The sequence below is a fragment of the Zosterops lateralis genome, assembly GCF_965231275.1.
Source record: "Zosterops lateralis genome assembly, chromosome: 3".
NCBI lineage: Eukaryota > Metazoa > Chordata > Aves > Passeriformes > Zosteropidae > Zosterops > Zosterops lateralis.
Window position 1 is genome coordinate 53271495 of NC_139764.1, and position 25703 is coordinate 53297197.

Sequence of the window (25703 nt, forward strand, 5' to 3'; positions counted from 1 at the left end):
TCTCCAACATCAGGTAGGATTTTTTGTGAACACGAGGTCTGAAGTACTATTTTCTGCAGGACTTAAGGTTTATTTTAGAAATAATAGTTTCCTCCCTAGAATAACTTTCCAAACATAAAAGGGCCATAAATCTATTAAGTACACACTACACAAACCTGCATGGGGATATCTTGGCCTCTGATTTTCCTCAGTTTTGCCAACTGGCAATAAAATGAAACCAATAAAAAATACAAACCAGTCAATTTGCATCTGTCCTTTAAAACATTCTCCAGTACAGTAGAAGAGTCAAGACACACGCCAATTTTCAGTGCTGCCAGCTCAGAAAGTTAGGAGAGACAGCAGAGGTAGCAGTGGAGTTTCTGAGGAAGAACAGGAGTAGCTAAAAGCACAGGTCCTTGCTGAGCAGCCCTGCTTGCTTTGTCCATGCACAGGCTCAGTCTGTTCTTGGCATGGACTCTTAGGTGTTTGTTTCCATTAAGCACCACTTGCTGACCACGAAACAGAGAGACAATCCTGTGGAAAGAACAAGGTGGTTCCACTGACCTGTCCTGTAAATCACATCTTTGCCAACATGACCTGTGAAGCACACATGTATATAGACTCCAGATAACTAATGTTACTTCTATGATTAAAATAGCATCTTCCCTAAGTGGCTATGTAAACCTTTTTTATTTTGATTGGATTATTGTTTCAAAAGTTCACCAAGAAATACACAGAAACTCTTCATCATTGTTCTATGAAAGAAACTAACAAGCAAGTGCAATTTATCCCTATGATGCACATACCAAAACTAAATCCACCTACTTTGCTAAAGGTGTACTTGGATATAAGATTCAAATATGATTTCTAATAATGTCCAGTCACTGAATTGTTTATTACCTGGTATGTGTCTTGCTCTCACACTTAAAAGCAAAAAGCATTACTAAAAAAAATATTCAGAAGAGGAGGAAAACAATGGAGTGCACAAAGAAATAAAGCAGACACTGATTTTCTCTTTGGTACTCTTCCACAACCACAAAAGACTTTATAAGATTCAGAGATGAAATACATTATCAGCAAGGATGCAAGCATTTAACACATTTTTTTCTATTTTAGGCAAAGCAATGAACAAGTACCAGAAGTACTCAAAAATGGTGTCACCCAAGGTAGCAGAAGAATAAAAGCCTACAGAGATTGCATGAGCTGTGGATTCAAGTTATCCCTTAAGTTCTTAAATCCCTCTTTCATCCATATTGAAAAACAACAAAACACCAAAAGGTTAAAGTATGTACATCAGGATTTTTAGATGTGCCCAGTTGTAACAGTTTTAAGGAGCAATGCAATATACCAACAAACATGAAAAAATTATCTACAGAGAATTAAAATAGTCCCAAACATAGTTAAGTTTCAAGTTTGTTTGGTTTTTTTTTAAGATTTAAAAAAAATCTCATCTACTCCTACAAAAAGTCTTAATGTTCTAGGTGATAAAACATGCAAAACTGAAACAGGTTACTGAGCAAGCTTGAATTGTACTGCACGGAACCCATGTCATTTAAGACTGAATAGATAAAAAAGGAATGGAAAATACTTTTGGCTTTTTGCAGTACTAACTCTCCCACTGTAATTTTTGCACAAGTTTTGCTGAAGCTAAATTTAATATAAATCTTAATTTATAAAAAAATAAAAGTTGCTGATAGCAATAGGAGTTTAATCCTGAACTACTGAAACACCAGATACTTCTGAACAGCCTATTGTTCCAAGAAGAAAACTACCTGCCTCTGTCCCAGGGTGACCAACATGAAGGGTACTGACCTGTCTCATTCTGAAATTCTCTTCAATTGACTTAGCAGATTAATTCTGCCTACCCTGATATCAACTAAAGACCACCTCAGCAACGTGAACCCAACCCCGAAGTGAAATTGTAGTTCCAATGAAGTCACATCAAATTTCCCACTGATTTCCCCTTATCTTCAGCCCTATTTTCAGCTGTGGGAAACACACTCCCTATTTTTAAAAAAGCATACTCTATTGCCTCCCTTGCTTCCTTTGAGCAAGTCCAAATTTACAGACAAATGATAGCATCTCCTGAGAAACTCACAGCACGATTTAAAAAAAAAAATAGAAAAAAAAAGATCTGAGTTCCCTCAGGAATATTGGGAAATACAACTACAATATGGTTATAAAAATCATATAGTATATATGCATGATGGGTTGGGACATAATTTCAACTGTTTGAGTGTCAATTATTCTTTGATTAATTATTATATATTTTTTATATATATATTTTTATATATTAATTATTATATAAATTACTATGAGTATAATATTAAGAGTAATAATCAATTATTCCTCACCTGCACTTTAAAACCCTCCTGGCACAGTCATTATATGGCAGCTGTTGAACAGAGTAATGCAGCGGCCTTCTCTTAAAGCAAAATGCTTATTTTACTTTAAATGTAAATAAACTCATGTCTCCTGCTGCCATGTAAAATGAGCTGTTTGTAAGTAAATTATTTTGTATCTTCACTAGGAAGGCCTAGTGAAGCAGCAAACAGCTCTCTGTTCTCCACTCCTGATCACCAAAATCTTTTTCCTACCTAACTCCTGTGCAGACTGACAGCTAATTCTGCCAGCAAACCAAGCTCCTAATAACAAAGTAACTGTGCTTCTTTTTAATAACGTTTTTCAGAACACCAACACAGAGGAGGCTGGCATGTTTTCCTCTCTCGTGCCCTCACTTCCAACAGAACAACAAATGTGATTACAGCTACTAAATATTCCAGCTAAATGATAATCGTTTAGCAGTAACAAAATACATTCATTTGTCACCATACACTGATCATTCTTATGCACAAATGTCATTCTTATTCTGTACAAATGCTGTCTGCCTCTTACTCCAGTTTGGATGTAAAAACTAGCATTTACTGAACATCATTACATGGTAATTCAACAAACAAAAATGTTGACCCAGTCTCATTTCCGAGCCATCTCTCACCAGCTGAAAGATCACCCCTTTTCCCTTTTCAACCTATGTTATTTTCTGCACTGTTTCAAAGAATGATGGAAGCTACTGAAATGTTTCTATTTACCATAATAATGCAATTCCGTTACTTTAGGGATTTTCTTTGGTAAACAATCTCAGATGACCAGCATTAAGATGAAGAGCTAAACTATCATAAGGACCAGAAACTTATGTCGAATTTGATTCTGTGATTATCTGTAATCTGTGCTCACCTCCCTCTATAGAGTGAATTACACTCAATAGAAGGGATAATTCTAAAGGAGACAATACAACATAAAGCCTTATCCTGCCATGAACTAAAGTAGCAGCCTTTTTTTCAATTTAGTCAATGAGGCTTAGTATACCCAAAAGAAAGAACCATGCTAAACATTTTCCTACAGTCTGCACAAGCACAGTACTTAGCATTTTCCTAAATCTGAAATTTAAAAATCCCATTTCTTTACATGACAAAGACCAGCAACTCTTCTTTACAATTATTAACACATGACTATCAAAAGACCCATTCTTAAAGATGACCTTACATGAAAGACAACTAGCTATGACTTCTTGTCCCTTTTTTCTGGTTCAAAGTTTACATTCTCCAGGAAGCAGTAGTTCTACTGACTTTACTGATTTTTTTTTTCTAGAGGTTTACAGAAGTTCAACAGGATAGCAGATCTATAATTCAAATAAAATGTTACTGAGGAATTATTTTAATTAAAAGTATTTATGTTTTTTACAGAACAGGAAGTTGGGAAAAATAATCCTATAGAATTTCAACATTTCTGCTTTCCAGGAACTAACAAAGTTGGTTCATAATTGGCTAGCAGCTGCTCCAAATAAATGCCCAGTAAAAAAAGCAAACAAAAATAAATGAAACAAGCAAACAAAAACCCAAATACAATACACACACCACAAAAGCCATACCAAAACCAAAAGAAAAACAAATGCCCCCAAAACCCCCAAGGTAAAGCAAACAAAAATCTGGAAAAATGTACTTTTGAAGCACATGCTTGTCAAAGCTTCACACTCCCTTCTTATGTGTGTGCATCAAATGGATCTATCAATCTTTAAGAAAAAGCAACACATCTCACTATTTTGTCCTCTGCTGGTTGTTTTTGAGATTCAATCACATTGATTCATTCTCTGTTCCTGCAAAATAAATAGGCTAAGAACTGAAAATGGTGCTTATTCTCTGCATCTGCTCTCTTTAACAAGACTGACATCAATTGTGCTAACACCTACTTAGGAAGAAAAACCTGCAACACATTTATTATCATCTAGGTGGTGAGGGCAGTTATACACACAGAGGACCAAAAAGGAAATCACTTGACCAGTACTTGCTCTATGTATACACAACATTTTAAGTTAATGGTTCAGAGCAAAATATGACAGTAAGCCTCACTTTCTTGGCATACTTCAATCTTTTAGAATTAAAATGACTTCAGAAAGTAATGCAAACAACCAGCCAACCAGTAGTAAACACGTGTGTTTGCTAGCTTTAAAACTCTATCTGCCAAGCCAACAGCCAACTGATTTCCTTGGCATAAACTTGACATTTCCAACCTGGGACATTACCCAATACGGGCACTGTAAACCCTTTCCTAAATGATGTAATCACGCTGCTGCTGCTGCTGCCATAGTTCTGGTTTACTTGCAGTTTCCATTACAATAAATCCTTGCTACATATTCCTAGAGGTTTTACAACCTTTTTTCGCCTTTAAAAAAAAAAAAAAGTTACTCCGTATTGAAACTTGCCATATAAGACAACAACAGGCATACTTTCATTACACCTCAAAATAATCTGTATATAAAAAAGGGGGGAAATGGAATTAGTACTTCTCTGAATATCTACAGTTTCATTCTTAAAACAGTGAGGACACTAGTTTTGAATTCTGCAAATCAAGAACATAAAAAAAGTTTAAGGGACAAGTGTCTAGCACCCTTTCATCTCACAGTATTTCTATAGCCAAAAAAGAAGAAAAAAAAAAAAACAGACTGAAGCTTGCAGCAAGCAGGCTCAAGGCACTAAGGCAACTTCATGATCAGTACTGAAATGTTCCATTTTAAACAGCTATTAGGAATGGCTGTTGTACATATCCATGCAAATATCTTTCATAAAGAATTTACTATGCATTATAGCAACACGATCCTATTTACACAATAAGTTGTTGTTCCAGTCCATCAAGTACACAAGGAATTTTAATGCATGCTAAAAAAAAATCAATTAGGCAATGATCATCTGATTAAACAGGCACATCACACCACTCAACTCTCTCAAACATATTCATAAATCCAAGCCTTCGAACTTTGATGAAAACTTTCAAAACCTGTAAGTGAATATTTCAAGTATATGATTTTTAAGCTTAATGAAATCCATCACAAAATAAAATACTGCAAGCTATTATCGTGACAAAGCAACATCACTGGTGAGAAAAAAAAGCCCCTTATTTCGACTGGTATTTTGAGGTCCTTTTATTTTTAGCAAAAATGTCTTTACAAAGCAGCGGAAGGTTTTCCTACAGCACACAGCACTAAAGCACTTTTAGAGGACAATTGAACTAAAGGCAGAAGGAACAGATCATGGCATCATCACTCGCTTGACTGAGGTCCAAAAAGGGTGTGAGGCAAAAAAGAAGTTAAATGAAAAGCAAATTACTGTCTTTATAATCAGATCTTATTACTCAGATGATATTTCACTCATAGTGAGATGTATTGCAAAATCAATCCTGAAATTTCCAGATGCTAGCTATTCCTGCATATTAGGATTTTCCATTCTGACATCATCTCTTTGTAATTCCAAGTGATATCTAAGAAATTAGAAACCTAAAGTTAAATCTGAAAGAATATTTTTCTGCTTTCTGGTTTTACATACATTCTCTGGGTAAGGAGTCAAATAAGCCAAAAATTACACTCACTCCATGCAAACCAGTAGAGAGAGTCTATGAGATTATGAGATAGCAGTATTAAGACTTACAGGCAAGAACAGCATTTTAAAGCCTTGTTGCAACTTGTGTTTCATTCATGAAGACTGACAACATAGACACAGGTCATCTTGCTCCCAGCTTTGCCTTGCCTTCTTCCCACCTCTCCTTCAATATAAATATTCCTAACAGTATATATTCTTAACAATATAAAAATCTCTAAGTGATTGATTTTCTATATTAATGCATCCTGAGAAAAGTCAGGTCTGCAATCCTATAAATGAAGCATATGACTCTTTTTGTACCACCTTCCTTTCTCATACTTCCCCTTTTATATAGGTGTCAAATCAGCCCAAATGCTTTGTATATTTATTTGACTCACACTGAGTTAACTGGACATACCCTTAAACTCTTATGAAATGCTGCAGCACTTTTCAAACTGCTTAACACTTTGTCCCAGGAGGCTATCACCCATCTTCACATGACAGATCTGTATCTCTCTTATTAACTGTCAGAAAAGAAAGCAAAAAATCTCAGGTTGCCACTACTTTTATGACAATCAACCTGCCTTTCCTATATGGCCATTTATATATCTAGACTCCTTTATCTTTAGCTGTATTAGTGTAAAGAGATTGCCTGGATTTCAAATTGCACCCCTTATGTAAGGCTCAGTGTGTTTTGCTGGAGCTCATCATGGATAACTCATCAGAGATGAGTTCCAAACTCACTGAGGGGATCTGCTTTCTCTCTTCAGTCCTTTGCAGAATATATCCCATAGCTTCCATAGTCACTTCAACATCCTGCAGTTTTCACACATAACTTTAAGAGAATCTAAGGGTTTATTTGCACCTTCATGTTTGGTGCCAAGCATGCCTAGACCAAACAGCAGCTGTAAGACAATGTCTGCAGCATTTCATAGATACCCCTTTTACAAGTGGTTTGCAGGCTGTGCTTGACATCCATGCTGCAGATATGTAGGCTGACTGCATCAGGTAACATTTCATCTTTTTCATCCTCTTTCATCTTCTAGTGCTTATGCCAGAGGCCTCCCTTCCTGAGAGCTCTTCCACCTCTGGGCTGCAGGCTGGAACACACTATTCTCTGCTGCAATATGACATAGACCAGTTAACTACATCTAGGCAATTATCTTCAATTCTACCACTTTTATTAATTTTAGCTCAATCTTTAGGGTGTTGTTTTTCATCTTTATTTCTTCATTTGCAACATCCTGTAGCAGAGCCTGCAAGTTAAAATCTGTCAAGTCCCATAGTTCTAACCTCAAGCCACAACACTTGCTGACAAAGAGCCAGACTTAACATTTCAAGGTCTTCTTCAAAATTCAAAAATCTTCACAGTTTAACAAAAAGCCTTCTTGTTTCATCCAAAGAAACAGAGCTGACACCCTCAGCTATCTTTGAGCAACAGCAAACTATAACTTAAAATAAGAACAATCTCTCCCATTGATGCTTCCCACCCTTCCTACAGTGTGGCACTTCCACCCTCATAATCCATCTACTCAATGCTATCTCTGCACAGTACTTAAATATGAGCACGGTATGTGTTTAAGGCCCAGTATTTTTTAACCAATCAAGTTTTTGGAAGTGCCTTGCGCTTTTGATAAATTCAGTGCGACACTGTAAAGCAGTCCAATTTCCAGAAAGTGATGAGATTTGTCTTCTGAAACTTCCAGCAATATTATATATTTTATATATATATATATATATGCTATCTAAAGTAGGTATGTGCTACACAGTTTCAACAAGCGTAGCTAGGCTCCTTATTTAATATTCATGTCACAGGAGTAAAAATCCAGCCAGAAATCAAACTGTGGCATCCTGTGCCAAAGACAACTTACCACTCAGCTGGTAAGTTGGCAATTCAATTTACAAACCTGCATTCCTGCATTTTAATCCTTTGTAGAAAGGTGGTAATATATGAGCAATACGAAAAGAACTGGACTCAGATCATTAGAGGTTCACAAACCAAACACACGAAGCTTTGGAGGCTGTCCAAAACAAAATCATGCCTAGGTGGTGATGTTCGTTCAATAAAACCTCAATGTCATAATTATCCTGTCCCTTTTTCCCCAAAGAGCTCCGGTGTCTGGGCCGGCGCTGCCGCTGAGCCACTCAGGGAGCGCTGCGAGGAGACGGATGAGGCCGGCAGCCAATGGCGCTGCCAGGTCACTGCCTGCTGACAGTAATTTACAATTACCCAGCAATTAGCAAATCCACTGAAAATTCAACACTCATCCCCGCCTAACACCAAATAACTCAGTTTTAAATTAAAAATGTGCTTCAATAACTTTGCTTTGGTTACAGATACACAAAGAAATATAAAGCCTCCTTTATTCAATTTCTCCTCCCCTTTCCAAATGACAAAATGCTTTGCTGCCTGAATCTAGCAACCAAATATACTGTTTGGCATTTCTAAACTAAACAATCTCCTCCTTATCAGTCAGTATCTATTTAACAACAGAAAAGAACAAAAATTAAGACTTGTGCTAATGATACTATAATATATTCAAAACTGTTATTTAATTAACTGCCTGATTAACATCTTGTCCTACTGGATAGGTAATAACAAGAATTGGCCAGGTACCTGTCTGCCAGGAGTCCAAAATTTTATTTAATTTTCTATATTCAACAATAAATGACATTAAAAAAAGCTAAGCTGTGACTGGTCAGTTGCACAAAATAAATGCTCTTTCTCATTAACGATCAAGTTACTAATCTGTTATGCTCACAATGCAGGGCAGAGCTCTCACTGCCTACACTCACATCCCTAACTAAAAAAAAAAAACAAAAAAAACCAGCAAAACATTAACTTCTTGATAACCTCTGTTTATCTCTCCCTCTTGAAAACTGCTGTGTTTTTCCTTAGTACATGGTATGCACATTGAGACTGACCTTCTTAAAAAGGGTAGGAAAAAAGCACAAGAGATCTCCATCAACAGTGAAATCCAAGTAGATAAAAAGGAGATCCTTACCTTTCTATATACTCTGATACATTAAAAAAAATCCTGACTTTAAAGAGTTGGCAAAAAAAAAATAGGAAAAGCTACAAACTCCTATCAAAATGAAGAGAAAAAAGAAATCCAACCACCATAACAACAAACAGCAGATATAAATATGTAACACTTTTGTATGCACTGGACTACACTAGCCTTGATGTACCGATGTAAACTCTAGCTTTACATCTTACATTTAAGTGTATGTAAGCCAGAGAGAAAGAGAACATAAAAACTCCTAAAAACCCCCCAAAAAATAATAGCAACAACAGCAAAGAAAAGAACCAAAAAATATGCAAGGCTAAGTGGTGTCAACTGGAAAAAAAAAAAAGAAAACTCATGGCATTTGACATACTTCTCTCTCTCCAGAAAGATGCCAGCAACAAACTAAATCCTGTTTGAACTGTAAGGGATTTCAGAAAACATTCACTGTGTGAACATAATTTATTTAGTTTTAAAACAGTCCTTCGTCCTCCTTCTGCACAAGAAATACTTATTTCTGAGCTTTTTCTCTTGCACCCTCTGTATTACCAGAATGTCAGAATGGAAGAGAAAGAGAGGAGGGAAACCAAAGCAACCCAGAAAAATCCTGCACAAACCTGTTGCTGTGGATACTGCATTCCTCCCATGGCTGCCGGGGCTCGGCCCTGCATTCCCACGGGATAGCGCTGGGGGCCGGGAGGGCCGTAGGACTGCCCGGGGTAGGGGCTGCTCTGCTGTGCCTGAGAGTGAGGGTTATTGCCCATGCCGTACAGCTGCGGCCTCTTCATCACCATCGGATCCATCGGACTGCCCTGGTGGCAAACACAAGCAAAGGAATATTTCAGACGTGCAAAGAAAAAGGTCAGAATCGTCATGCTCACTGCGGGCGAATTATACGTGTGTTTTCTCAACGTTTTATACATCAAATATTGACTTGACGTACAAACTGGCAAAGTACCATAGCCTAGGTTTTCTGATTAATTAGATGAGGTTTTGCATAGTAAGTTTGGGACTTCCATTCCATTTAAAACAACTTAAAAACTATTTTGCACTAAAACTTGAGGCTGTCTGTTACCTATACAGAGAGAAAGCAGAAGAACTGCTCAAAAAAATTCGGGTTAAGAAATAATTAAATATACTGCTGCACACTGATTAGCATCACTGACCTTAACACTAAAACAAAAATAAAACAAAAACATAAATATAGATCTCAAGAGAGACACAAACAATGGACAAGCCATTCAACCTTAAGAAAATGTCTGTTCTCTCACATCAAAAAAAAACCAAAACTGGAAACAAAATAAAATTTCCAAGAAGTGCAATGCATACAGAACACTGCATTTCAGCATTTTCCTGTTGCTTTCATGCACACTAGTAAGTTTTCAGATCAAAAAGCAAGTCATAACCCCTATTTTACATGAAAGTTTATTTGCCTCCTTAAAAGACCTCAGAAAATCCAAACTGCAACCAGTGACGGAGGGGGAAGGGAGGTAAGGGAGGGAAGTTTTATTTTTAGATTTTTTGGCAGCACTTACCAAGCCCTGTAACAGTTTCAGGACAGGTGTCAACCATTGTGTAGTATTACTCTCATGTTTTATTACTGAGAACTAACTGAACCAGAAAAAATACCATACTTTGTGAAGTGCAGTCCTGTATTGTTAATATGACATCCATTTTTTAATTCCCGAGTTCTGGTTAAATTCATGGAAGAATGTGGGGAGAAGCTTTCAAAAAAGCCTATCACAATCTCATCTTTGTGAAAATGGCACATACTCCACTTCCTCTCCAGATCCCCCCCACCAAAAAAACACCTATTAATTCACCCAGCCAGCCCACCCCCCCACCAGGGGCAGGACTCCCTCCTGCAGCATATTTTGCACATTTTCCTGCAGCATACTGCTGAACAGTTTAATTTTAAAACCTCCGATGTAATAATACAGCTTCTTCAAATCCTTTCTGGCTCTTACATTCTGAGGTAATAGTTATTATGACAATAACTAACATTTCCCACTCTCATCCCTGTTCCTTCTCATCACTGCTGTTTGTACTACTAACACACTATTTTTGTTCCTATCCAAAATATGCCCTTTCCAAAGTAGTCACTGCTTAATGAACTATAATTCTTTCCTTACCACAAATAAAATCCATCAAACCTCATTTTTTTCCCTGGCTGTCTTCACCATTACCAACACTAGTTTTCCAGGAATGTTACCCAAAACTAACAAAGTATTCTGAATATGGGCACAACTACACCTTAGGAGACGGAAATGATAACCTCCTCCTCACATGACAACTCCATTCACTTCAGAAGAGGACTGCCCTTTTTTGCTACCATAGCAAATTCCACGTTCACTGCTAATTTTGTGTAAATATTACTCAGCAATTTTCCCTTTATTGTTTGCCTGCTCTGTAGCCAGATTAGAAGTTTCTATTTTTTGCCACTAAATGTCCCTGAGTAATTTACTATTTATATTTCATACTTTTCAAAATCAATGGTTCCTCAACCACTTCAGATCACCTGATCCACAAAAACATTCTCAATTTTGAGGTTTTTTTTAGGCCATCGTGCACTCTAACCACAGTTTCAACAAAAACACAAAGGCTAAGCAGATGAACTACAGATTCCTTCTTACAGGGTCCCAGGGGACAACTTACATTTCCTTCTATAGACCACAATACTTTATCTATGTTTATTTCTGTGTTTTAATCCTCTGTGCATCGCCTGCCATATTCGTCTTCTCAAATATAAATCCTTATTCAAAGCAAATCTTGAGCTTCCTCCATTAGATTCCCGTGAAGCCTAACAGCACTTTTCATTGCCAACATCTTCTGTTTCAGGGTATAAATTCCATGTCTCATCTCCAATAACCACTCAAATTTATTTAAATTCAAGTTTAATTAATTTTGAGTGCAGTATTTTCTTTTCTACATCCAATTCTTAAATATAAACAATGCAGATAGCTACACAGCTAAAACAATCTGACATTTTCCATTATTAAGACTACTTTCAGGTGCAAACAAACTTTGCCAAACTTCTAGCATTTAGGCTGAAATTTTCCAGGGCATATGTATGCCTGAGGCTGAAATTCTCTGGAAAATTCAGCAGAAATAGTTCAGCTATGTCTTAGAATGAGGTCACAGAAAAATACATGGTTTATGTTCTCACATAAAACACTTGAAAATACCTCTTGAATACCATGCTTTGAGGCAGAGAATTTTAATTTCCCAGGGTGACACTGGACATTCATGAAAGGCAAGGCATGTGCCCGTGTCAGAGAGAGCACCTGAACCTCACCAGACTGGGAGCACAGGAGGAATAAGCAGGAGCACATGAGGGGCAGGGCAAGGCTTCTTCAGAGGAGTTACAAAGTGTATGGAGGCTGCCTTGAATTTGCCAGACAAAAGAAGAGGGACAATGAGTTAAAAAAGCAATGGAGACAGAAGTGAGGCAGAAAGAGCTGAAGGGGAGAGGAGGAAACAAGGTCAGGAGGTGACATGGATACAGGCCAAAGAGTCTCTGTCCTTTGGACTAGTGACCTCCAAGCAGCAGAGCTTCTGTGTGTGCACTGGGAGAGTGAGCCTCATTGCCAGGGCATCCTTCCTTCCCTCCTTCTCACTAGCCTGCCATCACTACACTGCTCCATGTTCTCTCCAGGTGAGCCGCTCTTTCCCTCTGGCAATAGCCCTCCAATTCAGAAAGGTGGAGGCATGAAGAGCCTCAGATACTGCTATAAATCCAGTCACCAGGGGCTGCAGTGTCTCACACAACACTGGAATTGAGGGGGCTGGAGATACTCAGAACTTACTGTGAACATTCCAAGTCAAGAATCTGGACCAAGGACTGGAGATATTTGAATATGAGAGGGCTAGACTGAGAGAGCAGTGACTGTGCCTGGACAAATTACTAGGACAATCCACAGGGAACCAATTCTAGCTCTCAGTGCTGCCTTTTCCCTTCTCCCTCCAAAGATGTCAAGGAAAGCACAAACAGTAGAGTGTTCTATGATCTCTAGAGTTGGAGAAGACAGATTGGTGAGGAAACATTTCCCATCCTATGCACTGGTCAGTTCTTATGGGGGGTGGCTAGTCACCACTGCTATTTCTGACTCTGTTCAGATTAGATCCCAACCTTTCTACTGTGGTGCAGCTAAAGGTGAAGACATCTACCAGTGACTCAGTGGCTGTCAACATATTTCTGCAAGGCAAAACAAAACCAAAGAGCCAGCTCTCCCCCAGGCTTAAGAAAGAGTATTACTGCAGAAGTTGAGAGCTCTTGGAATGAAATTTGCCCTTGCAACACTAAGCATGTTCACAGATATAGTTGTCTTTAAAGCCACAGCCACACTTCAATCCTGACAGGCAGCGGATGTGCCTGCTCCAGGTGTATCCACCCAGCGCAGGGCGGTGAAGGGCACTGTGAGCTACAGGACCAGGGGCTTCACTTACCATATGGGTCCTGAGTGAAGGAGACAATTGTCTTGACATCTAAAGCAGCTGTGTGCTGCTCAGCAGAAATGGGCTCTACCTCTGCATCTGCCACACTTTTTCACTAAACCAAAAAAATTTCAAAATTTACCAATTTAATGCATCCTGACTTGAAATCGTGGGGCTTAAACTGCAGGAAATGCTGCATATCTACAACTGCAACAACTTTTGAATTTGATAATCGATGTGCTCTGAAAGTCTTTCCAGAAACTGTGTTTCAAAAAATTTAACCTAGCCATCAAAAACAGGCCAAACTTCCTACAACAATGCCTCAGTTTCCCTTGCATAAAAATGAAAAAGAAGGAAAAAAAATTCTAACCCCAAAAATGAACAATAAAGCCCCATCATTTCTTCAACACAGAACCAATTTTAGAATTTAATATGTCCATGATCAATATCACTGAAAACTCTCTAACAAAAAGACAAATTTTGTCTTCAGAACAGTGTATGGTGAGAAAGACCTGGAGCCACACAACAGGAAGAAAAAAGAGCTGCTCATCAAGTACTGTCCCCCTTACAGTGAAGATAAAAATTTCAGTGTAACTTTTTCCAGCTTTAATGCATGCACAGTTTTTAGCTTTATCATTCTTGTAGACTTTCTGACGTCGTTCTTGTAGCAAGACTTTCTCTCATTCATTGTATTTTGAAAACTTATTTAAAGTTGTTAATTGAGACATACGTATTATAATCTTCTCTAAAGGTTCCTTCAACTTTTATTAAGTTCCAATATTTTCTTTAACACCAGTTCCAACAGTTTATTAAGACACATTTTCAGTGACAGGATGATTATGAGAAGTATCAACCTCTTTATGCCATGGGGATCATAACCCAACCCCTCCACAAGTGCTCCCTAACATTTACCAAAAATGACAGCATTGCTCTAACTGCATCCCATTCCTCTAAAACCTAGAGTGCATGTTTGACTATGAATGGATGATGTGTATATTTTCACATCTTCCATGCCTTTATTTAATTCTATTACATGCGGTAAAGTTTTAATTACTTATTAATTTTTATTTTAGTGTCACTGTAGTAATCAATATCCATTTGTTTCTTTTCTTGCCTTTACAGAACAGTCCAATTTTTCTCTAGTGCTATTTTACTTCTACTACACACATTACCATTTGCCAGTTTATCTACTGTTTGCTCATGATATTTTTTTACCGCCATATTCTTCCAGGCAAGCCTAGATGGATTCTGCCTTTTGTTTCCGATTCCGCACCTTCTCTCCATTTCTGCATTTCATTAAAACTTTGACTAGATCTGCAATTCCTCAAAATACCTCAGTCTTGTTCTTTGCTTCAGTCCACAGAAATACTATAATTTATAAGCCCTTTATTATAGTGCCTATCTCGTGTCAGTATCAGATTCATTTGCTCATGTACTATGAGGCTTTGTGAGAACAGAGCATTTCATAAGAGTTCCTGCCTATTATGTGCTTCATGAGTACCTTAAAACACCCAGTGGAAGGTTTGTTTATGATTTTAACAGGGCTAAGGTTTCATTCCCAGTTTTTAGATTGACAATGCAACCATTAAAGTAGGACACTGAAAAGCCTACTCTACTTACAAATAGTAACTGAAAAACTTTTCCTCTTAACTGCTCCTTTCTTCAATGTTTTGTGTAAAAGAATACATAAACTCGACATTCCTTCTATATGCAGAAGTGAAAAAATTAATATTCCGCACCCACTTGTAAACTTGGTATCATCACCACTCTCCTCCCATCCAAAACAATCCAATAAATCACCTACTCCTGAAGTACCTTGAGATTCAATTTTGCCTTTTCTAAAGTGAGAGAAAAATACGCTACCATTTTCTTTAGTCATTTTATCAGTGTTTTCCCAGCTACCTCATCTACACTCAGATCTGAGGCATCTTGCACAAGAGAATAATTTGAGAAGCAGTCTGACCAAAACCAGCTCTTACTTTTAAGACATTACTGATGTTATGCACACATTTTATTTATATATATATATGCACTATTAAGTTATCAAGTAGTGTTTCACTTCTAACAACAAAATGTTTATTTGAATGATATTTATGAATATGAACACCAGTCACCGTCCCAAAACACAACTAACATTTCCCTTTAAAAATACCACAAAGACCTCTACCACTGAAATCTCAAAACAGGGAGGAGTGGAAGACACTTTAAGAAGGTCACAATGGGATTTAGATGTGAATCCCATTCAGGTAGCGCTCTTTTCTACAAGGCAGACAAGAGCAATTCACTACAAGACAAGAGTATTTACATGAGAGATGTAACTACTTTTCAAGTGAAAGTGTGCTTTTTTTGTTTGTTTAAACAAAAAAAAAAAAAAAAATTGCAAGAGGCATCGGTTTGGCTGACAACAGCAAACACAGTGATTTAAAGCAACTATAAGCCACAGAGCATCCCAAGTAATGCTCCATCATTTGTGCCTCTAACAAAACAACATGAACTCAACACTCTCAAGTAGGCTTTCCCTCAAACTCCTAGAGCTATGAATACAATAACTCTTTGTTTATTCACTGATCTGCAGCCAAAGCTTCTGTCTCCATATAAAAAAAAAAAAAAAAAAAAAAAAAAAGAGAAACCCCATTGCTGTATAGAAAGAGAAGCCTTGAAACCTCATTATAAGTAAGGACAGCTGACAATCAGTTACCGACATTCCAAGGAAGATGGGCATGGAGCTCTCAACTCTATGTCAGGCACCAAGTCACAAATTTATCACTAAAGATAATCAGAAGTATTCACTATAATACAATGACACAGCTGGCATGAGGATGGAACTGCAGAAAAGATAATCCACTTCTAGATAATGTCATCATTTGTATGAACATGTACAAGGACGCCTCAGCCAACATTTTTACGTGACAAAAGAGGGAGTATCAAAACAACTCTCATCACGTGTTTCAACATCCATTTAAGAAAGTTGCAAGCAACTATTCAAGAAGTATGAATGTACAGCATTAAATTCTGACATTAATAATACAGTCTGAGAGGTGAGTAGCAAACACGTTTCCTTTTTTTGAAATACAAAATCTACTGTCTGTTTTACTAAAATTTTAATTAAAAAAGGCAGTTGCACAAACACAATAAGTAATAACCAAAAACAAAAAGCTGAGTTCAACATAAGCTTATGATGAAAGAAAATCCAGTAAATGAAGAAGCATACACTAGCAGAGCTTTAACATAAATAGTCATTCTCCTTGTCTTAAAGGCTCTGCATACAGTCCGATTTCAGCTGCAGAGAGACATCAGAAAGATTATTTCCTGCTCAAAACAGAAAGTAAGTAATTAACAAGGCGAAAGAAAGAAAAAAAAAAAAATCAAAGCTATGCCCCACTAAGAATCAACTACTACTTGCCTAGAACATTTACAAATTTATACAAGCGACTGTTTCTGCAGGGTGAGGAAGAAGGATATACTGTTTTTCAGCCTTCTTCTGAGTCCTCTTTCACACACACAACCCAAAAACTGTAAAGTCTGTGTATCAGCCATTCTCTATTTATAATTTTGCATATAGATAAAAATAAACAACTACTGAAAGAACAAATCACAACAAACATAGCAAAGAAAAGAAACCTGTTTTCAATGAAGTGTACATAACTAACCTCTTCAGTTGCCACTACAAGTGCACACAAAGGTGAAGACAACATCAAGAAGCAATTATACACATTAACACAGCTGATAGCCAAAACAATCCCAGGTTTCTGACAAGTTCACATGGATATATAGCTCAGAACTGCTGCCCCTCAAGCTGCCTTTGTCATTGCCAGCTATTGAGAGCTAACAGGTTACTCTGAAGTCAGCTTAAAGTGTATCATCTGTCCTCATCACACTGAACATTCAGTCTTCTCCTGTAACCCACTTTTCTAATATCAAACTTCTTCCAGGAAGTATTCAGGACTTATAGATAGGAATCCTGTCGTTAGATTTGTTTTTTCCAACTTGGATGCCCCTACAAAGAAGACTACTTTTCTTTAGGCATGCAGAAGCCCTACTCCCCTCCTCAACAAGTCTGCAGCAATTTCTAGCACAGCAGAATTCAGGGGTTCTTTAAAATGTCTTCTAGCAAACTTATCTGTGACTGTATAACAGGTCACTCATTCCAGCTGCTTCTCCTATGTGTTCCCAGATCGTGACCATGCTTTGGCTACTTCCATCCACAGTCCAGTCTGAACTTAGAACTGCCTGTGGTGGATGGTTTTGCACCAATACAACAGCTTTGGCACTGGAGCATGGTCAGACATGAGCAGAGCTCTCAGTCTGGCATTTCTACTGCCAAAATAGCAACCCCCAGCAGGAGAACAAGGCAGACAGCAAGGGAAATAGTAACCTAAAGTTCTCAGCAGATTTACCACTGGATGCGTCAAAGCTTTAAGGCCTCCTCAGTAGCCAAGGCTCTGGCCTAACAAGAAAGAGAAAATCCATTCATAAACCCAGAAAACTAAGTTAAAAAAAGCAAATCCCCACCCAGAATACCAGTTACTTCTATTTTGTCTGGCAATGAGGTTCTCAGCTTCCTAGACAAGTAAACACCTTCACTCACTGTGCATGGCTGCCATCTGGAACTCAGAAAAAAAAATTCCCTTACCTACTTTGTACAGCTCTTACACAAACACGGCGTTAGATGGACAGAAAAGGATGTACTAAAAATAGTGTCTGTCAGCCAAGGAATAGAGCACTGCCCTGAGTGGAACGAGGGGAGCTCTGCAGGAAGGCTGCCCGCAGAGAAGGATTGCAGTAAGAGGGGGAAAATGCACAACGTCCTAAATATAAGTGACCTGGGTGGGGAGAGATGTAAATGGAAAAAAAATCCCACATCCATTTTAAAGAAAAAACCTTCTAAACTTAATTCAAGTAGATCTGAATACACTTTTTCAACTACTTGGCTTTACTCACAGAAATAAAATTAAAAGCTAGATGTATTTAATTGCTGGAGAGAACACTAGCTGAGAAAGTGACATTGTGGACACTGGGGATGACAGAGAACCCACAAAAAGGTATAACCCATCACATCTAGGTCACAAGCCAAAAGTACATACAGTTAGCTGCAGATTTTTTCCACTCCCAGCGATATATATAGTTCTATATTAACACACACACACACACACACACAAAAAGGTATGCTGGTCATATATCCTCAGCATTTATGGCAAATTATTAATCAAGTCCCACCTGAAACAATTTGTTAAATTGATTTTAATCACTGGGCCTCTCATGTGAAGCTTTGTATAATCAGCATTTCATTTACAAAATTAATTGCCTGATTGATTCTCAAGAGGCAGTAGCTGTCATTACACTGCTGTCATAACTTTTGAGTAGGGGTGTCACAACACTGAATTCTGACAGTATGAAGAGCACTGCTATTTAAAAAATGAGGGCGGGGAGGTAGGGGGGAAACAAATACAGTGATTTCACAGAATTGCTCTTTAGCCTGATAGAATGTTAAAACCATTTCCCAGCAGTTTTAGCCAACCTCCCCGTTTTCCATTCATTGAATAATGCGCTACTCAGCTATTCAGTATCTTTTCTTAGAGGCAGGTTCATTTAATTCAATTTTATCATAGTTGCGGTTGCATAAAATGAGTTTGTTGTTGAATATACAAAAGATTTAATCACAGGCCGCTCTTAAGGTTATTTGTAGAGCAAAGTTTGACTTTCAAACACATGGAACTTTTTTCCACATCCTAAACCTTCTGGAAAGCTATTTTCAATTAGATTTTTTTTTTTCTGGCTGTTGTTTTTAAACAAAGCAAAGCAAACTGTAACTTTACAGAACTTATCTAGGAGCTCCTTTAGAAAGCTTTTTCTTTTTCTCTCCTTGTCTTTTAAGCTGTGTATAAGCCTTGGAGCCCTGCCAGAGTTGGAAGCAAAGCTCCTATATTTGCTGTAGTTACTCCTATACCCATCGCTACTATATTCTTGGAAAAGAGCGGTGCTCTGGAGAGGCGGCGCAGGCCAGCGGTGAGGGCACTGAGTCATGAGACAGGACTTCTATTCCTGGCTCAGCAGCTGACCTGATATGCAAACATGAGCACAACACTTCACCTTCCTGTGACTGGGTTTTCACTCTCATAACAACAAGTGTTACATGCACTTTTAACAAGGAAAGAGACATGAGGACTTCGGGGAGACTGATGTCAGTTATTAGCCAACAAGAAACAGGACTAGGAGTTGGGAAGGGTAGGCTAAGGGAGGAAAAACCCCCAAACCTCTAGAAGATGTTGAAAACAAAAATAGGCTGCAACATACTCTAGGAACTTTCAGAAACCTACATTCCAAAGAAAAAAGGTCCCTGGAAGTATCTTAAAAAGAAGGGACAAAATCAAACCGAACCAAAACCAAAACCAACCCCATTAAATTCCTGCTGCTAGATCACTCGGAACAGTATTAATGCCGTTCAAAAAGATCACCTGTTTCTAAGATGAGCTCAAAAATAAGCCCCTCAACTGGTCAAATTCAGTCTTATACACTAGATTTCATCAAGTGTTCAGGAATGAACAAATGTAAAATTTCTAGGTCATGTTCTGAGATTACAAAAAAAAAGCAAATGACAACTCTTCAAAAACTGAATTATACTTACTGCTGGTATTTGTAATTGACCTTACTAGAGCAATTCCAGAATAAATCAGAGCCCAGGTAACACCAGAACCTAGCAGATACTCTAGGGAACAGAGCCCCTTTCCTCTTGCTACCCCACAGTTCTTACTCTCATCCCTAACTACTTTCAAATAGTATCTTCCCTTCCTCTCTGCAAAGTGCCCTGCCACTTGAGTGGCTTTATGCGATTTTCTTCCCTTTCTGCAGGTGTCTGAGTTCATGGTGAATAAAACTGGGGAGGAGGGGAGACCATGGACAGGGGGACACCAAAACAAACATAACTGACAAAATTGATAGGTTACTGAAATAAAGATGCATAAAAGAGTAAAAGAACGGAAAACTCCACCAGGCAAACAAAAGCAATGAGTTGTTTTCCTTTTCCATAGCCATAACATTAAATTCCAGCTAAGGGAGGTTCAGAAAGTTCTGTCCACACTGAGAAATAGCCAGAGTTTTAAGCTATATCCTTCTGCCACACCAGCAAGAGCTCAGAAAAAGGAAAGAATCAGTCACCCTACTTTCAACAGGGGATAGCAGACTGGGACACTAAAAAACAGTATAAAGCACTGATTTTCTGTATCTGTTGGTTTCTATCTTCCTAGCAGGTAGGTTACTGATTAATCTAGCACCTTCTCTTTTCAAGCCTAACTTTTCTTTTTTGCTTTTTTAATAGGTAAAAAATGGTCTTAATTAAGATAAGAAAACAGGGGAAAGCCCCTAGCTAGTGCCAATATATGCAGAATTCCCAAAAGGATATATTTAGCATCAGGGTAATTGGAAAGCAAACTTAGTTCTATAACAGAAGCCCTGTCACTTCTTCAACTGCCAAGAAACTTCTCTCGTAACATATTTTCTATATTAAAACTGCTTCCTGTAGAGGCTGAAAAAACTTGGTTGCAAATAGTGCAAAATTTTAAGTTACCTGGAAACAAACCAGTTCATTTTTTTTTATCATCATTCCATAATGATCTCTGTATCACACTGGTTGAACATGGCAAAAATAAAGCATTTCAGTCAGAGACATACCAGCAGCATCAGCTCAGCCCAAGGGTCTGCTACAAACAGATAACGAATCTGGAGCTATACATCCACGTTTTGGAGCTGGAGCAATAGAATTTTGCCGAGTACCCGCCTGTGATTATTTTGCATGTATAATGACCCTTCTCATCAACACAGAGCTGACAGCAACATGGAACTAACCTTCTGGGCAGGAGCAAAATAAAAAAAAATTCACCAGTAACAGGTGATTTAAAGCACTAGAAAATGGGAGGGAAGGAGGGGGTGTCAGCAGTTAAAATAAAAATTAAAATCAATCACCAGAACAAATTACAGTCATGAGTGGAAATTTTCATTATTGTTTGAAAACATTTAATAGTTAAGTTATAAATTAGAAGAAACAGTAAACTGAAGGTTGAAACCATTGTATCACTTGAGAAAACAATGTGACCAGAAACCATGAATCCACACACATGCCTACATTCACACCCGCTCTATTGTATAATGTAACTGATTCCCAAGTATCATTTTACAATTCTGATTAGGTCTTACAAAAATCTTGTTTATTAAACTGCTTTCTTTAGGCATTCATAGCTGCTAATTTGTTTCCAACTAAATCATGTATCATCTGAAAACGACTACATTGCAAGAGCAAAACAACACTCCTGGGATTGAACTTCATCTGGATTTTAGAATTAAAAGGACAAAGACTAGAGGAGCTGTAAATTTCACTTTGAAGGTGGTGGTGGTAACACCCTGCAAGTAATTCTAGAAATACTAGTGCATGCAGCAGCAGTACTGAAACAAACAGCAAGTAAAAAACTCATAGTATTAAGGGATCTGTTCATCTTTAAATTTTAATTTCTACAATTTAAAAATCGGTCAACATACATGTATTTATACAAACATTTTGAAAGCAAAATAACTTTCTGTTATTAAAATTTAAAACCTATGCTGATTTTAAAATAATCAGCTTTAATTCTCACATTTTAAACAAACTTAAAATTTTACAGACATTTGGGAATGACTTCCGACGACCTTTAGAGAAATGACCTCCAAAAAACATATCTCAATGTTAATACAAAGTTTACTGTGGCTCACACAGGGTCAAAAAAGTCAGACCTGGGTTTAAACCAGGTCAAATTCTGGTTTACTCTAGAGCCTTCGCCTATATCTCTAAACTCGCAAAAATCACTAAGTCTTCATAATTATTCTTGCAATCACAACAAATGGGACAAATTCTTACACAAATCCTGGCAGACTATGAAACATCCCAGAGCATCTCAGCTCAAACACATGCATATAATAAACACAGAGGTAAGTGCAGAAATAAAGAAGTAGGATTAATCATGGCTATGAACACCTCTGCAACAAATCATATAGAATGTTCAGTATTAAATGCATAATTTTAGTATAACTACTATCCAGAACTCTCATTTTCTATACAAAGAACACGTGTTTTCAATATATGATCATAATTTTCTTTTAATATCACATCATTTAAAATTAATTTAAAAAACAGCATGCAAGACATATCTGGTCTGAGAAATATGAAAGCAGGAAAGTTGATCCACTTCTTCAGTATTTCTCATCAAAAAAAAAAAAATTATTTAACAGGAAACCTGATTATGCTGTATTCATAGAACTGCCTTCCCTCTCCCACAGCAGAAACTATTATATTTTCAGATTCTCTCTGCCTGAAAACTCTTGGCTTCTTCCCACTTCTATCCCCACCTCTTATTTCCAGTCCTTAAGAGAGCCCACATCAGCTGTCATGCAAAAACACCAACACAGCTTTCTAAACAAACTTCAAAGAAACTTCTTTATTGGTTAGAGGATCTTCAGGATTAATGAGCCCCCTTTGGGCACAACCCAAAACAGAGTATTCCCAACTTCCTAAAATTACTAAATCTAGAACAGAAGTAAAATTAACAATCAGATTAGATTGGAAGGAAAGAGAAGGGAATCACTACCTCCATAAACACCAAAGCAGCACAGGTACAGGCAATCTTTTCTGTAAGTGTGAGTAAGCTATATCTGGGGACAACAGCTATTTGAGTATATTTACATCTAAACCTCCAAGGCGGCAACTTACATCAGCACCTTCCTGCAGCTGTTGAGGGCTCAAGACAGTTCACTCAGTCAAAATCTCTTGGCCTTGTCAGAAGAGGTCACTTAGCAGGACAGACAGATGTTTCTCAGCTGACATAACCAAAAGGCAAAATGAAGAAAACAAACCCAAAGACTCATTTAAGGAACAAGGTATCTGCAATTCCAATTTCAGATATTGTTCAATTTAGAAAGATGCTATTCATCTGACATCCATTTGCAACCCTCAGTTTAGATTAAAGAGCTGCAGATACCATACGTAAAATTGTGAAACATATGTTCTCTTTATTCTTCAAAGAATATAAATCTTTACTTAAGGCCACACTGTTCACTTCATATCTAACCTGACATTTCAGCTAAACCCAGCTCTTCTGCTGAGTACTATCAATTCCTGAACACATTCTTCCCCTTCTCACTTCTACACTCCTACCCACAGTTGTTTTTCTTTTTTCTGCTCAGCTCCTTCATGCAAAAAGAAATTGAATAAAAAAAGGAAAACTGAAACTGATTACACACCAGAAATACTGTCAAGTATGAAAATGAAATGCTACACATTTTTAAACTAAACTGCTCAATGCCAAAGAAGAGCAGACACTGGTTACAAAGCCAACACAGAAAAATAATCATTTCAGGAAGAAATACACCTGAACAACAGACAGCCAGATAAAATTGAAATGGGATATTACACTCAAAAATACACAAATATCATTAGATTATTTTGACAGAAACAGAGTTGTCAAAAACCAGAAGTAACTCAGAAACTTGAAATAATCCTGAAGGAATCCATATATCCTCTCACACCAGTTCTGTGTAAAGTTCAGCTTGCACAAAGCTTTGCGGAGAGAAGGGGAAAGAATAAGTATAAATAATTCTTTTCTGCTCAGTCTGTTACTACTACAGGACAAATGAACATCTGCCGTGAATGTTAGGTCTGCCTTATCCTGTCTCAGAGCTGATGGATAGATTAAATGACCTCTTGATGTCACTTCAAGTGCTGCTCTTCTATGATTTGGAGGCTATTACATCACCACTATTTTATTGTAAGGTTTCTCCCATTTCTGCAATTTTTCATTTCAAGTCATAATCCTAAATTTCTAGCAAAACTAGACCATATGGACATTACAACACTACAAACATAACTAGATACATTGATAAAAGAAAATTAAGGGAATAAAGAGGTATGTGTTTCGAACCAGTCTTTTCATAAGGAGTAGAAAAGATATGAAAAAAAACCTGTTTCTACGTAATTTATGTTGATATTTACAGAAACGGCAAAAACACTGTAAAAATGTTTAACATATTCCTGGTTTTGGGGAGGTGTGAATGTAAGGATGAGATGAGCTGTGTGCTAAGCAGCACAGGAGATATGGAAAAAGAGAACTAGAGAAGATGGCCAACTTCAAAGCACCATCCATGTGAATACCTCTCTCTAGGTACCCACCTTTGACTGAAGCAGGCAAGGGACATCACCTCCACCAAACATACCTTCTACACATCATCACCCTTCTCCTGACTACACTGAATACCAAAACAATTCCTGCACCTTCCCCTTCCTCTGAATCCAATTTGAGTTGCTCCTCACACAACTTGTGCCTAGCAAGTCAATTATGGTCCTGTCTTGTGTAAAGATCAATAAATTCCAGCAATCCTCCAAACAATTAACATTTTTGGAAGCCGTTTTTTCAACTTCATCAAGGAAGCTTCTTTCTGTGATCCATGGAGATACAAGCAATTAGAAGCACAGCACAACAAAACTCAAGGAATAATGAGAAACAACAGACAAAAAGTGTCCAACACAGAACTCATTACACAGCCACCCACTATTCCACTTGTGCTGTACACTGAATACTGGTAAAATCGCTGGGGGGAGAGGGAACGCAGATATATCCAAGCAGCTAGAAACATGAATTCTGATCCCTTCTCATTTCCTATTGTTATCCACGACCCAGGAAGCTGTTAATTGGCCTAAGTAATTGGTTTAAATACCCAAGTCCCATTATAAAAATATACTATAAAAATGCTTAGACACTTATCACAACCAAGAAATTCTTAACTAAAGTTCAAAGCTGAAAAGGCACAAGAGAGTTGTCTACACTGAAGTAAAAAAATTCATAATTACACCAATATAACTATCTCAGTGTGGAAACTTTCTCCAGCATAAGAGTACCCTTTCCCTCTTAAGCTTATGTGGTTTGGAAGCAGAGTAAGATAAACCATATAAACTCTTATTCTGGTATAAGAGTGTCTCCATAGGGAGTTATATTGGTGTAATTATAGCATATAATTATAGCACACAGTTGTACTGTGTAGACAAGCACTAGATGCCCAGTCCACATATATTTTCTGCAAAACAAATGGTTATCAAATTCCAATAGAGGCACATAAAATACTTAGCTTTTATTTTTGTTTGATGCACCTTCTTCATTTTAAAGTGATGAATTACTTCAATTAATCTTCCCTGAAAACGCTTTTCTCTCTGCAATTCTATATGGTAATAGATTGTTCTTCTGGTGGAGGCATTGTAAAGTAACACTTTGAGAATGGCTGTGATATCTCCCACACTGATTTAGGCTCCCATATAAAGCAAGTGGTGAGAAATCAGGTACAAGGAAGGAATAAGGTGCTG

At 37.6% G+C, this 25703-nt stretch overlaps 1 protein-coding gene across 4 annotated transcripts in view; it reads right to left on the minus strand.

Annotated features, from left to right (window-relative positions):
- ARID1B (AT-rich interaction domain 1B) overlaps positions 1-25703 on the minus strand; it is a 325115-nt gene that overhangs the window by 282100 nt on the left and 17312 nt on the right. For all 4 annotated transcript variants that reach the window (XM_083856435.1, XM_083856437.1, XM_083856436.1 and 1 more), the window contains exon 2: positions 9514-9708. In XM_083856435.1, coding sequence (XP_083712561.1) covers positions 9514-9708 — 195 coding nt within the window. The remainder of the gene's footprint in view (positions 1-9513; positions 9709-25703) is intronic.